Here is a 15,327-nt window from a genome sequence, read left to right as displayed (position 1 = left end):
ACATTTATTCTTATAATGAATTACTTGCAATGCCCTTCAATTGTAAGCTCCTTTGTGAAAACAAAAATCAACAAATATATATGCAATTTTCAAACGAATAAATCACATTTTCTGCTATTTTTGACATTTTTTCTGTATAATTTATAAAGCATATAAGGATTCTCAATATTCTTTTAAAATAGTTTAATCATAATAGATCATAATAAATTATAATTTAAATTATAAATTATGCCTTTTAATTAAATAAATGTATTTGTATTGTATTCCTTGCTTTTGCAATGCTGGTTACACACTTATTCCTACCAGGAAGATTTGATCAGCATACATAGCAAACAATTTATGGAACATAAATATTATGAAGAATGTTGGGAACAAACATTAACCATAAAATAAACCATGTCTCATATTTCATATTTCGTATTGCACTGACTGAAGGGGAACACTCATGCACTTTTGGAATGACATAATAGTGAATAAATGATTGGTTTTCAACCAAATCAGTTAGAAGGACTTACAGTATTGTTGTGAAATATGGCCTAAGGTAAAATAATGCAATTGTGCTTTCAGTTCCGGGGTTACACTGATTTAGGTGTTTGTTGGCAACCCAGAACTTTATCATTTTACCACTAGGGGTGGTTACTTCATTAGTGCAATAGGAGGACGGACCACAAAAGTGTTTGTACATGTAATCAAAGATACTGAATCTCAGGAACTTTTTTTTTTTTTTTTGCAGTTGTGATTTTTGACTCAAAATACATCTGAGGTTAATTACAAAGCAGTTTAATACTACTTTAAGCCACAATTGTAAATGTCAACATAGATTAATTTACACTTAAAATATAAATCTTTAAAAGTTAAAGTGACATGCCATACAGCCAAGTATGGTGACCCATACTCGGAATTCATGCTCTGCATTTAACCCATCCAAAGTGCACAGACACAGCAGTGAACACACACACACCATGAACACACACCCAGAGCAGTGGGCAGCCATTTATGCTGCAGCGCCCAGGGAGCAGTTGGGGGTTCGGTGCCTTGCTCAAGGGAACCTCAGTCGTAATATTGAGAGCACTGTACAGTACATTCACTCCCCCCATCTACAATTCCTGGGGGCCCGAGACTCAAACTCAAAATGTCTGAATCTCTAACCATTAGGCCACAACTTCCCAATAACCCTAACCATTATACAAAAGTATAGTACCATGAAAGTGTTAGTTTCTGGAAATATACTGTATATCAATTAACACCCTTAAGTTTAAAGGGGTCATATGATGCAATTAAAATTTTTCCTTTCTCTTTGGAGTGTTACAAGCTCTTGGTGCATGAAGAAGATCTGGAAAGTTGCAAAGACTAAAGTCTCAAATCCAAAGAGATATTCTTTATCAAAGTTAAGAATCTGCCACATCTATGGAGTGAGATTTATGCCAAAACCTCACACACACACAAAATGTGTTTTACTCACACCCAACGATTCACAAACAAACTCAGTGTGGTTTGCAAATACAAAACATCACTCACAAACTAATGCATTTTGTTCTGCAAATAAAAAACGTAGCTATCAAACAAATACAGTACGTTTTACATATACAAAGAAACGTATGTCTTCAATGACAAAAATATCTTCCAAGTACAAACTTAAATCTTTCAAGTACAAAACAAAATCCTTCAAATACAAAACAAAATCCTTCAAGTACAAAACAAAATCCTTCAAGTACAAAACAAACTTGCTTGGCGCCGCCACCGACATGGAAACAGGAGAGAACAAGAAACGCTAGCGTGAGGGACGTTTTGAACACGATGAGCGGCCAACAGGTGAGTTTCCAGTCATTGCTGGTGAAAAATCAGCCTGAAGGGGTTGTTATTCGCTATAACAACCGCCTCGCTATACACGATCCCACTTATTACATTGCTACCTACAAAATAAATAAATAATTTGACAAAATGTATTGATTTTAAAAACGATTGTATTGCTTCCGCTAAAGAAAATAGTCCGTTCCGCGTCCATTTTAACGGTCTGTTTATCATGGCAAGGGTGTGTTTAGACCTCCAAATCAACCCTGGTCTTCTCCTGCTAGTTTCTAATAGAATATAGAGGCTTTATTCCATGTCAAATCAGTCAGAATCCAGGAAAGTGGTTGCAGCAACATCTCAGATGAAGAGTTTTTCTATATTATCTTTGGGTCCCAAAACCAAGGCCTGTAAAAATATTTTTGTCAGTCCTTGAGATTGTCATTTTTATAGCATCAAAAACACTATCAGAGAACCATGTTTGGGCATTAATATCTTAAAGTGTTATTCATAGCCTCACCGAACTTTGCAGGATGGAAGACAAACATGTTCTTAGTATAACTGAACCAAAGTTTGTACTGCATGTCTATTGAGATTCTACAAGGCCCTAGACTTGGGTAAATGGCTAAACCCCTGATACTGAGGGTATTATAAACTCATTTTCTGCATCCATATGATATCAATCATTACATTTTCTTAATCGTAATCATAATCATGTGTCATTATTTGAGGTCTCTATCACTAATGATATGTAATAATTGATAGCCTGATTGCACTGTAAGTCGCTTTGGATAAAAGTGTCTGCTAAATGCATGAATTTAATTTAAATTAAATTTTAATTTAATTTAAATTTAATGGTCATGAAGATATTAAGAATGAACCAAAGTGTAGTTTTTGGTTATTTTACTGGTCATGTTCAGTTACACCAGTGTTTTTGACCTCATCCATTTTTCCTCTTTTTCCCTCTCTCTAGGAACTGCTTGCACAAACAATGTCAGAGAGAATCCACACACGGCTCCAGCATATTGTCTGTCAGCAACCCCTTGACCTGGATTACCTTGAATTTGTGTGTTTTCAGGAGGCTGTTCTATTTAGTGCTGCCTCTAACCAGGTTCTCATCCCAAAAGGCATTTTAGATGCACTCACAGAGCTGCACAAGTTGGTTAAAGGCGCGGTCACACTAGACTTTAAACGTGCGAAAATATTTCGGACACTGCTGCGAATATGGGCGGGAGCAATAAAACGGTCTTTCCTCAATTATCACAACATGGATTAATATGTGCTTGTACTGTGTCTTTTGCGACAGCGTCGAAAGCGTCTTATTATATTGTACTCCCCATCTCTCTCTCTCTTTATAAATATATACACCCTAAGCAATAAAAAATTATAAAACATCCACATTCAAATGTATCATCTGTTCCTGTTGACACTACAAACCATGCAGACACTTTATTTTATTTTTTATAATCTTTTAAATCTGTATTATATAAAATAGGATGCTGCGCTACAACTAAAGTTATATAGCGCTTCCTTCATTTTTGAATTTCTGTACAGAGAGGTCACGCAGTGATGTAATGATCTTCTACTGGTCCCACATCTTCACGTGATGCGAATTCGTAGGTCAGAGTTCACCAAACTTGAACTTTGGAACGCAGCAAAATGTGGAATTTTTCGCATGAGCTTGCGTTTCCGGTCTGACGCATTCGCATGCGTATGAATGGAAGTCAATGGAGAGAAAAGTGCGGTGTGACCGCCCTATAAGAAAGAGAAAATCAGGTCCCCATAGTAAAAAAAAAAAAAAAAAGAGAGAAAGATTTTTTTTTTTTTTGGTTGTTTCAACCCCCCAGATGTTTTAAGATTGTATTCACACTACAATAAAAAAAAAATACAATCTACATGTGTTTGGTTTGAACATTCATTACAACATTAAGAGAGCTGAAAGTCTTAAAGTCCGCTGCTAGCACTGCTTGAGGAAAGCTATTCTTCCTGCTGCCGCTGGCAGTCCTAACATGGGGCATGTCTGCTGGTCTGATTTGATTAAACAGAGAAAAATCAAACATTAGACCACCTCCCTGATTCAGAAATATTTATTTGTGTAACTGTAACATCTTACAAACCAGTTATTAGCAGGGGCACTGTTCTGTAAATAAGTGTTCTTTTTGTATTTGTGCTGCATTATCATTGAATCAGGTCCTTTACTGAGTACATTTTACTGTAAGCCTAGTAAGTGCTGGACATACTCCACAGTAAGTAGGTAGATGTCTGAGCCATGTGATTGGGAGTGTCCCAGGGGATTTATGGCTGCCCTTAGTGCTGCCATTTGTTCATCACTCAGTACATCGCCCATCTCAGGAACAGTGACACCATGGTGTGGCTCATCAGGCAGGCCACTGTCCTCCCAGTCCAAATGTGGTAGGTACAATACCTGAAAAGACATGTAAAATGTTTATGTGGTTCTCAAACATTTTTACATCAAGGACCCGGACCACATTTGATAACATTTTGTAACAAACTCCAGAAATACACAATATTAATTCTGAGACTGAATAACATTACTTTCTTTGTCAATGTATGTTCAAATTAATGTCAATGGGATGCATTTTTTGGTAAAATTTATAAAGAAGTTTGTGGAAAAATAGTCTATTTCTAGAAAAAGTCAGAATTAAAAAGTTGTGTGTAAGCAATACAATCGTTTTTAAAATCAATAAATTTTGTCAAATTATTTATTTATTTTGTAGGTAGCAATGTAATAAGTGGGATCGTGTATAGCGAGGCGGTTGTTATAGCGAATAACAACCCCTTCAGGCTGATTTTTCACCAGCAATGACTGGAAACTCACCTGTTGGCCGCTCATCTTGTTCAAAACGTCCCTCACGCTAGCGTTTCTTGTTCTCTCCTGTTTCCATGTCGGTGGCGGCGCCAAGCAAGTCGCTAACAGCGCCACCCGCTGTTGTGGAGTGCGAATTACATGACAGTTTACTAGCATGTGTGTGGATCTGAAGGCATTTGCGTGTGGATCAGCAAGGCGGAAAATTTGTGCCAAAAGTCACGTGACAGTTTTTCGTACTTGTAGAATTTTGTTTTGTACTTGAAGGATTTTGTTTTGTACTTGAAAGATTTAATTTTGTACTTGGAAGATATTTTTGTCATTGAAGACATACGTTTCTTTGTATATGTAAAACGTACTGTATGTGTTTGATAGCTACGTTTTTTATTTGCAGAACAAAATGCATTAGTTTGTGAGTGATGTTTTGTATTTGCAAACCACACTGAGTTTGTTTGTGAATTGTTGGGTGTGAGTAAAACACATTTTGTGTGTGTGTGAGGTTTTGGCATAAATCTCACTCGATAAAAACGCGCTGAATCCATGCAGACTCAGATCAGGGGAGGAGCCGGAACTTGATGCAGCTTGCCACCGTCTCAAATGAGTTTTTAAAGGGGACTGAAGCGATCACTAATTAATTAATCAAATAATTTTTTAGGGGGGCTGGGCATAAAAGGCCCCCTAAAAAGGGCCTAGCGACGCCACTGGTTTCTGATACAACACCAACGTTAAAAGCAATATGATAAATGCTACGCTCTAAAGAAAGGAAAGGTTTTTCTGGAGATTCAGCATGATTTCTATTAGACATTTAAAAATATAACCATAATTTCAGTTAACTAAAATAAACAAATAAAGATAGTCACTTACCGAGCCTCGTCTGGAGTCTGTTCTCTAAACAGAGTCCTGTAGATTACTGAAGCAGACATTCCTTCAATAATCACTTCCTCAGTCCCTCCCTCACAATCATAAACATCTGTTTACTTCCCTTTTATAATCACATATAAGTATATGGTGTCAAGTCATGTCTTGGACATATATTTTATACCAGAATCAGAAAGAAAGGAGAATTAAAGTTTGAGACATGTTTCATGTCAACTAGGCTACTTACAGGCATATATGTAGCTCAAACAAAATCCAGATCCTTAGATATATTGCTTACACAAAACACACGGCCACGTTCAGCAAACAAAGATTCACAACACAGTGGAAATGCAAACAGATTTTGAACATTTATTGTGCTGTGAGTTAATTATCTGGTTACTGACTGCAACTTTATACAAAATAGAAATAGAGCGATGAGAAAAGCACAGAACAAGTCTTGCAGAAAGCATGAATATCACATTATTTCATTGTTCCTGAATCTAGAACTATGTGATTAGGACAAATACAGTCTCTCATGCATAATTAGGTATTATGTTCGTATATATATTGAAATGCCCCTAAACAGCGCATACACTGGTGTATAAAAGCAGTATCAGCACATATACATAAGCTTTATACTTAAACATGGATGAGATGTGCATGAGATGTGTTTATATACTGTACATACTTCATATTTTCGTGTAACGTATCCGTGTTTGGCTTGAGTCTTGAGATTGTTCGAAATCCAGAAAGTGAAGATTTGTATCTTTAAATGTTTTCAGGTTGTCTCTGTTCCTTCCATCAACAAGAAGCTTTAATAGTCCTTAAAAGTGAATTTAGATTTAACATTCAGCCAAAAACATTATTTGTTCTTATTGACATAATTATTGTAGTCACTATTAAGAGCTATAACTGTACAAGATGTTGAAATTTTCATTAAAAATGTTAAAAATAGTGCACACAGATATTATGATCTGAATTTAAGCCCATAATGTTCTAATGTGGATTCATTCAGGTGTAATCAAAGACTCACCTATGATCACAATGATCAGAAGAGCGTTGATGAAAGCAGAGATGAGGAAAAGCAGCCAGTGTGTCTGACTCTGATTAATATACTTCACCACTGTATGATTCTTGTTCTCTAGATTCAGAGTTAGTTCTGTGCAAACATTGAAAGGATTTAATATTAATATTGAATATTTTGTGTCTATCAAATTATTTAGTGTTTAATTTCAGTGAATGGTCACTCACCAGCGATGTACAGTCTGGTGCCGTTGTTGTATTTTGGAGGTGGACTTGAGGTCACACAGTAATAAAGTCCTAAATCATCAAGAGTGACATTATTTATGAACAGATGATGTTTACCCTGCACTGAATATTTGTGTTTAAATGTTTTAGCATAGTAAAAAGTAGCTGAAGTTGTAGAAGAGAGTAATATCATCACTGGAGGATCTGGTAGTTTCAGTAATAACCAGTTAACCTCCTGTTCATCAAGATCACAGTTTATAGACACATTTAGACCCAAATCTGTTAGTTGATCTGTTAAAGTCTCTGCTGCTTGACACCATATGAGCAGAACTGTGAAATAAAACACACACACACACACACAATGGATTATTATAGTCTCAAAAAACATTATAATTCAACGTATAAAGAAAAATAAACCATTAATGAATAAGAATAAACTCACAGAGCAGGAGCTGCATGATCTTCAGGATGTTCAAACACTTCAGCATGATGCAGTCTTGTTTCTTTCACACGGGTTTAGAGCAGCTTTCTAAATAACAGGGATCTGAACCACAGTCAAGAGGAAGTTAAGACAGGTTTGCTTCTGATCTAGTGTTGTGTCCGTTTGTTCAAAACTCAACCACTGACCTAAGTATAAACTGTTGTCATTGAAAATAATGATTAAAAAAAATGTTCTTAATGAAAAGCAACAGGAGCTGAGAAAGCCACACTGTTCTCTTCACGAAGCCGCTCCAAACACTCATGTGGTGAAAATAATCTTTGTTAATAAATTAAATACAGCTGTTCATTTTTAGTTCATGATAATAAATGGAACATTATTGTAAATTATTGCCATGATATTTTGTGCCATTTCACTCGGTCAAACTTTAGACCACACGATGCATGCAAGTGTGTGAGATCATGCTGTTCATCAAGCCACCAAACCAGTGGAAAACGTCATTTGCACAAAACCATGCTTGTGTTAACCGCAGACGGAGAGAGAGAAACTGTGTAGAAATTAGATGTTATTAAATATGTGTGGGAAAATATTTCAAACAATATGCATTGCCAAAAAACTAAAACTAAAATCTCTTTAGCGTGACATGAGCAGATTGAGAATAAAAGACGACTCAGAGGATCTAAGCACAAATGTACATTTAATGGAAACCAAACCAAAAAAACAAAACAAGAAAAGATACAGAGATGAGCAGGAAAAACTAGAAATGACTACAAACATGGTAGAAGAAACAGGAAGTACAACAGAAGTCTATACTTTGAGTTTACTCTGAATACAGCTGTTTTATGAAAGTCAGGCTCATTTCCTCTTACTCATATCATTTTATGGGATCCGAGACTTTATGAAATTGAAAATGTTTCACACAATTTGATTAGTTCTGTCAATCTCACTGATGTTAAGCACTAAAAGTGTCCCTGCTTCCCCGAGTTTGAGAGTTTGAATACCCTCCAAAAATGTTTTCGGACATGTTTGAATAATTTTGACTCCAGCTGGACTGCTGGAGGGGTTGAACAGTTATGACTAACATGTCTGAACTATTTAAACAACTGTTTCTACAAGTTCAGATACTGCGAGTCTACACCCACATTCATCCGGTTAAGATCTGGACTGGTTTCAGACGTTCTTCATCCACACTAGCACAGGCTAGTTTCATATATTTTCCAAAAGTTGTTTGAAATGCTGATATTACCCGTGTGTATGTTTAACATCATAAAGCTCACTGAGACCTAGCCTAAAGTTGCTATGAACTATAACATAATAAAACACAATCACACTGCTCAAATAGGACAACTGATAATGATCAGATCTGTTCTGTCCTCTGGTGGTCAATAACAGTAAAATCGTTTTGATCTGTCCATGTTTCATTTTCTTGTAAGTTGGAGGAAGATGGCCACTTAAGAACAGTGTAACTTTTTATTTAACTCTATTTTAATCCGTTTATTATTTTCCCTGAGGTCCACTTATAATGTCAAGAGTTTGTGTTTATTGACCGCACTCTTTATGGCTCTTGTTTCCTGTTATGTCATTATTAGACAAAGGAAAAGAAGATTCATGTTAAAGGAATAGTTCACCCCAAAATAACATTTGCTGACATTTTTACACACTCTCAGGCCATCCATGATGTAGATACATTTGTTTCTTCATCAGATTTGAACATATTTAGCATTATAACGATAGTGATTAGTCATTACATCACTTGATCAGCAATGGATCCTCTGCAGTGAATGGGTGCCATCAGAATGAGAGTCCAAACAGCTGATAATAACATTGCAAAAAACATTAGGGTAAGTAAACGTTTCATATATGATAGGAAACTTGTTTCATTAAGAACAATTACTTGATTGTTGGACAATTGTTGGATCAGACTTTGAGGGCCCTATAATACACCCAGCGAAATGTGACACAAGGTGCAGTGCAAGTGTGTTTGCTAGTTTCAGTCCGGTGCTGATCGCATTTTCCCAACCAGCACCACGTTGTTTAATTAACAAATGCATGCTTCATATATGCCATATATTTTGTAGCTCATATCCCATTTTTGACTGTCATACATGATGCCTAGCTCATATTTTCTATTATCAAGGCAAAAACTAAGAATTAACGAAAAACATTATGGAAGAACTTATATATGTGCGAACATGTGAAATTGGTATCACATGTAATTGGCATGTTATGGAATTTAACTATGGCAATATATTAACATGAAATACAGAGCCGGACAGTAACGGAGTACATTTACTTGAGTACAGTACTTAAGTACAATTTTAAGGGATCTGTACTTTACTCGAGTATCATTTTTGGGGAGTACTCATGACTTTACTCAACTAAATTTGAGAGGCAAGTATTAGATTAGATTCAACGTTATTGTCATTACACTTGTGGGCACAAGGCAACGAAATACAGTAGACAGGTTAAGAGATAACAGCAAAACATTAGGAAAGAGAGGAGAAAAAAACCCACACCCAGTGTGAGAACCGGAAAAACACCTCAGCACAAAAGCACATAATCAATACACCATAAACACACGATTTGCAATTGGGGACAGAAATTGGGGGGGGTCGAGGTAATCCAGCGCAGGCAAACAGCCACCTGGTCCTGCAGCTATTACAGCGCTGGTCACAGACCAGTTTTCCAGACTGGCGGAACAAAGCGGCGAAGGCGAGGTATGGAGGTGGGGGGGTGAATGCATATCTGTATATGTGTAAGAGTTTGTGTATTTGTAGGCCTGGAGAGTTGCGATTCTCTCTAGATGCCTCAGTCCGCAGATTATACAGCGTCACAGCAAGTTGCCATGGAGACAGCCTTGGTTGGGTCCTAGACAGTCTCATCAATCAACAGGTGTCTGTGAAGGGGGCAAGGAACGCGAGAAAGTTCTGGCTGCAGTGCTCCCAGGGAGAAATTTGTTGTTCCAGGCTAGCCAAGGCCAGCGCTGGCAAAGCCGAAGAAGATAAGATACCAGTTGTTTGGTCTAGTAGCCGCATTTCATTTCACGGTCACTATGATTGTTCATTGTCCATTTTGGTCTCCAAATTCTCCAATTTCCTTTCCAAAGCAGTGAGCTTCTTCGTGATGCTATCCATATTGCGGTTAAAAGTCTCAGTCTCAATGCTGACCGCTCTGCCCACTGCTTCAATCATGACGGGCAGCCTTGCAAGGCTTTTGGACAGCTTACTCCGCTACATTTCTATCCATAACTGTAAATACCCGTTACTTCTTCGGCCCCGTCCACACGGAGACAGATCCCCGATCTTTTTTTCCCTCGTCTAAAGAAATATCCGCGTCCACACGAAACCGATGTAGTATACATGCCAGACCAGCATGCCAGACTATATTATATGTACATATATGTCCATATAATATAGGAAAACGGCCAATTTTATATATGTCACATATATTAAAAAACTATATTGAAACACATATGTTTATATAGGTTTTTTCCATGTGGGCCTCGATATCACAGTCTCCGCCATGTTGGCAGGACACCGGCGGTGAAACAGCATTGTTTACATGTGTTGTTAACTCGCTAGTAGAGGAGATTTTTGCAATTCCGCACTGTTTTACCATGCCTGGAAGTTAAAAACTTCTCCAGTACCTCACACGATACATATGGAAAACATAGGAACAATGAAATACAGTTTCATTGTTACACCAAGTGCAAAACAGTGGTATTTGGAGAAGCTCTCAGGCATCCAAAATATCAACCCATACGAGCTCCCTGCAGCGGAGTGGTACAGAGACCTGGACCATTTACCTCCACGCAAATATATGGACATTGTTAATTATCTTGTTTTTGGTGTAAGTTACTACACAGTTCAGGAGTTTAAAAGCCAAGTCTTTGGAAAGTTATGAGGCTTTCTGCTGTGGCTGGGTGCAGAATTTGGTCATCTAAAGCCTCCAGGTGGTGAAAACAGCGTTGTACTGGCCAAAGTAAGTTTATTCACATGCTTTTAGCATGTTGTAATTAAATTGCATTTAGAAGACACTTTTTGACCAAAATGACAAAGTAACTTAAATAACTGCCACTGTTTCGTAAACACTAGATTGTAACAAGATGTTCAATGTACACAAACGTTTCCAACATGTGTTGAAGTAGGCTTAAACTGTGTATGTTTAGTTATAATTTGATTTTAGCCCAATGACACATACTGTACCAGGTTTTTGTGTTGGGAGCTGCAAAGTGGACAGATCAGTTCTGGGTTAGCTAGGGTAGTTAAATGTGTGATTGCAAGATGTAAATGTCCTGGTTAGCTATTAACAGCGTGAATGCAAGGTGACTTACATTGTAAACAATATAATTCACAATGTCCATATATGTGCATGGAGGTAAATGGTTCAGGTCTCTGTGCCGTTGCAGGGAGCTCGTATGGGTCGATATTTTGGATGCCTGAGAGCTTCTCCAAATATTGCTGTTTTGCGTTTGGTGTGAGCTTGTTCCTGTAAGGTCCCCTTTCTTTCACCTTATCTTTCTGCATTGCTTTACTTTCTTCATTTCTTTCTCATATTCGTAGATCCATCTCTGTTCCGCCGACATAATAAATGCGCAAAAAATGTTGCACTTGCGTGTAAATAGCAAATCCGTCATGGCACGAGCGCAACTGGCTCTTAAAGGGAATGGAACATGAGACTCTGATTGGTTTATTGCACGTTACGCCTAAAAAACACCCATTACTCATTAAGAGAATAGGGACAAGATGCTAAGACTATGCACCTGGGCACGCCAACCCTTTTTTCCGTCGTTAAAATAGCAAAAGTGGATTTGGACATGCCCTGAGAGCACCTATGCCGTGCGCTTTACACTTTAAATTTAGATAGTTAAAATAGGGCCCTTAAATTTCCGTCATGATCATAGTTAAATGAAAACAGGCACAATAAAAATATTGAAAATAAAAATATATAGAAATATATTTTTTCACTCTCTGTATGTATATATACACCAGTGATGTGCTGGTCAATGTATACAACCCGCACCCGACCAGCGTTTTCAACTAACCCACCTACAACTCGAACCGAAAAAAAAAAAAAAAAAAAATTAAAGTAGTAAATGCTCATCGTAGCGTTATTGGGCCATGACAAAGCCAGCACTTTGGTCACCATCCTTCATTATTTCGGCAAATGTCTCCCACACTTTGCTCTTTCTATTTGTGTATTTGCGGAGCTTCCACTCCCCAGTCTTCACCTTTTCTCTTGCCACCTCCATCTCCACCTGCAGACTGAGTAGTGATGTGTCGTTCGTGAACGAATTGGTCTTTTTGAATGAATCTTTTAGGTGAACGAATCGTTCTCGTTCATGTAACCCACCGACTCGTATTTCTTTATCTCTGAAATTCCTCCCTCTACAGCAGCATGCGCAGCTAAGTGAACCGGGTATCTGTGAACTGTTTCATCCTGTCATAGAATTACTCAACCTCGAGCCAATAGCCTTCAAGTATGACATGTGACGGAGCATGTGATTTGTTGAATGTAGTGAACAAATAAGCCCTTCACTGAACGAGTTTCATGAGTCTGAATGAGATCGAGAAATCTTATCGTTCGTGAGCAAAATCACTGAGCTGGTACTCATGTCATTCGTGAATGAGTTGAATGATTTGGTACATCTCTTTCATGATTTAATTGAGTCTGAACTGGTACATGTCGGCCCTTAAGCATTTCAATCTTGCAACTGTGCACATACGTTTGTTTTGATATTTAGCATACAGAACATAACTCCATGTTTAATCCCTGATTTATGAATGTGAATATATAATATATGAACTGTCTGACCAAACAATTAAAATAATTATTGTTCATCTGAACAACTTTAGACTTTATTTATTGAATGCTATTATGCACACATTTTAATAAAGCCAAATCAGTTTTTGTCACAAGTGAATACGTTCATTGACTTAAGACATTACACATAAGACACTCTGTGACGAGTGGGGCGGGGCCGAGAGACGTGGGAACAGGAGCAAGGCCGGTGGAGTGATTGGAAATGAGCGACACCTGCTCGACCCACCGGTCTCGAGTCCCACGGAGGAGATGGAGGGATATAAAACCGGAGCGACGACAGTGACGAAGAGAGAGGACCAGGCCTGGATTTTATTCTGTATTTGGTTTTTATTTGTGCGCGTCAGTCGTCAGTGAGGGGCTGATGTGCTGTTTTGTCTTTATTTTGTAATTAAAGTTTGATTTGATTGTCTACCGGTTCCGGCCTCCTTCTTCCCGATGATTATGAAGGTTTAATTAGTTACAGTGGTGCCGAAGCCCGGGAGAAAATGGGACGCGCTGCTGAAGATTCCTCACCGCTGTGGTGAATCCACAGTGCCATCAAGCAGGCGAGGGAGTGTGCCGCCATGGACGCTCGAGGCGGTGGGCTGGAGTGAGTTGCCGGGATTGGCGCTCTCGTCGCTCCGGTTTTATATCCCTCCATCTCCTCCGTGGGACTCGAGACCGGTGGGTCGAGCAGGTGTTGTCATTTCCAATCACTCCACCGGCCTCGCTCCTGTTCCCATGTCTCTCGGCCCCGCCCCACTCGTCACACACTCTTTTTTGCTACTTGCTGTGGTGTATTTCGTGTAATATGAAGAAATGGTCACTGAACTAATCATTTTGGTGAAAGAACTGAAAATGAATGAATCTCTTAGAATCAAAATTTCCACCACTAAGACTGAGCTTGTGCGTAATTTTCGTGACAGTTATTCAGCCAGTAAAGTGAAGGCCTATGTATTTAAAAATTGTGTCTAGTACTATATAAATTAACGACCTGACCAACCGCTACCCGAATATCATTAAAAATATTTTTGGATGACTCGTAACTGTGGGTGACTGCAGTTACCCGCTCATTTTGGATCAACCCGCGCATCACTGATATACACCCACTGGCCACTTTATTAGGTAAACCTTGCAAGTACCAGGTTGGACCCCTTTTTTCCCTCAGAATTGCCTTAATTCTCCATGGCATAGATTCAGCAAGGTGTTGGAAACCTTCCTCAGAGATTTTGGTCCATATTGACATGACAGCATCATGCACTTGCTGCAGATTTGTCAGCTGCACATCCATGATGTGAATTTCCTGTTCCAGCACATCCTAAATCTGCTCTATTGGATCGAGATCTGGTGACTGTGGAGGGCGTTTGAGTAAAGTGAACTTATTGTCATGTTCAAGAAACCAGTCTGAGATGATCTGTGTGACATGGTGCATTATTCTGCTGGAAGTAGCCATCAGAAGATGGGTACACTGTAGTCCTAAAGGGATGGACATGGTCAGCAATTATACTATACTTATATATAAAAATATGCCCCACAACATTACACCACCACCAGCAGCCTGAACCATTGAGACAAGGCAGGATGGATCCATGCTTTTATGTTCTTTATGCCAAATTCTGACCCTACCATCTTAATGTTGCATCAGAAATCGAGACTCATCAGACCAGGCAAAGTTCTGTGTGAATTGTAGCCTCTGTTTCCTGTTCTTAGCTGACAGTTGCGGCACCTGGTGTGGTCTTCTGCTGCTGTAGTTCATCTGCTTTAGGGTTGGACGTGTTGTGTGTTCTTTGATGGTAGTCTGCATACCGAGTGGTTATTTTAGTTACTGTTGCCTTTCTATCATCTTTAACCGGTCTGCCTATTCTCCTTTTACCTCTGACATCAAAAAGGCATTTTCGTCCACACAAATGCTGCTCACTGGATATTTTCTCTTTTTTGGACCATTCTCTGTAAACCCTAGAGCCCTTCTGGAGACAGCTCGAGAGGACGTGGAATCTCCTGCCACTCAATTGATCGAATAACCACGGCTGGCACAAGCCGCAAGTGCAGCAGGAAAGAAGCCAGCAAGGCAGGTCACTATTCCGAGCGAGAGGCTGAGCAATCCATTAAATGAGACCGGTGAAACCCAGGGTGGATGGATGCTGAAGGGAATCCTTGTGAATCTGAGTGCACAGATAGGGGTGGGAAGACCATACTGTGGCTACAAACACTGGAACCTGACAAAACATGACAAGACAAGACAGGTAAGCAACACCAACAAGACTGAGCAATCGGGATAAACCACAACAGTCTGACAAAAGACATAGAAACACAGGGAACTATAAACGGTGGTGGGGGGTGTTCGGGAAAACAAGAACCTGGTGTG

General features: G+C 38.8%; 1 protein-coding gene across 1 annotated transcript; it reads right to left on the bottom strand.

The window, feature by feature from the left end:
* Positions 1 to 5,710: 5,710 nt before the first annotated feature.
* On the bottom strand, positions 5,711 to 7,255 carry LOC127942631 (uncharacterized). The gene is made up of 4 exons (XM_052538491.1): positions 7,164 to 7,255; positions 6,725 to 7,051; positions 6,507 to 6,632; positions 5,711 to 6,296 (listed from the first exon to the last, which is right to left on the bottom strand). The coding sequence occupies exons 1-4, from the start codon at positions 7,207 to 7,209 to the stop codon at positions 6,163 to 6,165; spliced, it is 633 nt and encodes a 210-aa protein (XP_052394451.1). The 5' UTR covers positions 7,210 to 7,255; the 3' UTR covers positions 5,711 to 6,162.
* Positions 7,256 to 15,327: the final 8,072 nt, after the last annotated feature.

This window comes from Carassius gibelio, chromosome A22 (genome assembly GCF_023724105.1).
Source record: "Carassius gibelio isolate Cgi1373 ecotype wild population from Czech Republic chromosome A22, carGib1.2-hapl.c, whole genome shotgun sequence".
NCBI classification, from domain to species: domain Eukaryota; kingdom Metazoa; phylum Chordata; class Actinopteri; order Cypriniformes; family Cyprinidae; genus Carassius; species Carassius gibelio.
Note: the sequence above shows the minus strand (reverse complement) of the source record. Positions and strands in the feature narration are given on the sequence as shown.

What these genes read in the sequence shown, in the direction of transcription:
- LOC127942631 (XM_052538491.1), bottom strand. Translation starts at nt 7,209, where the DNA reads ATGCTGAAGTGTTTGAACATCCTGAAGATCATGCAGCTCCTGCTCT. An exon ending in GATCATGCAGCTCCTGCTCT is followed by an intron (nt 7,052 to 7,163) that starts GTGAGTTTATTC and finishes TTTATTTCACAG; the next exon opens with TTCTGCTCATATGGTGTCAA. An exon ending in TCTGATCATTGTGATCATAG is followed by an intron (nt 6,297 to 6,506) that starts GTGAGTCTTTGA and finishes TTCACTTTTAAG; the next exon opens with GACTATTAAAGCTTCTTGTT.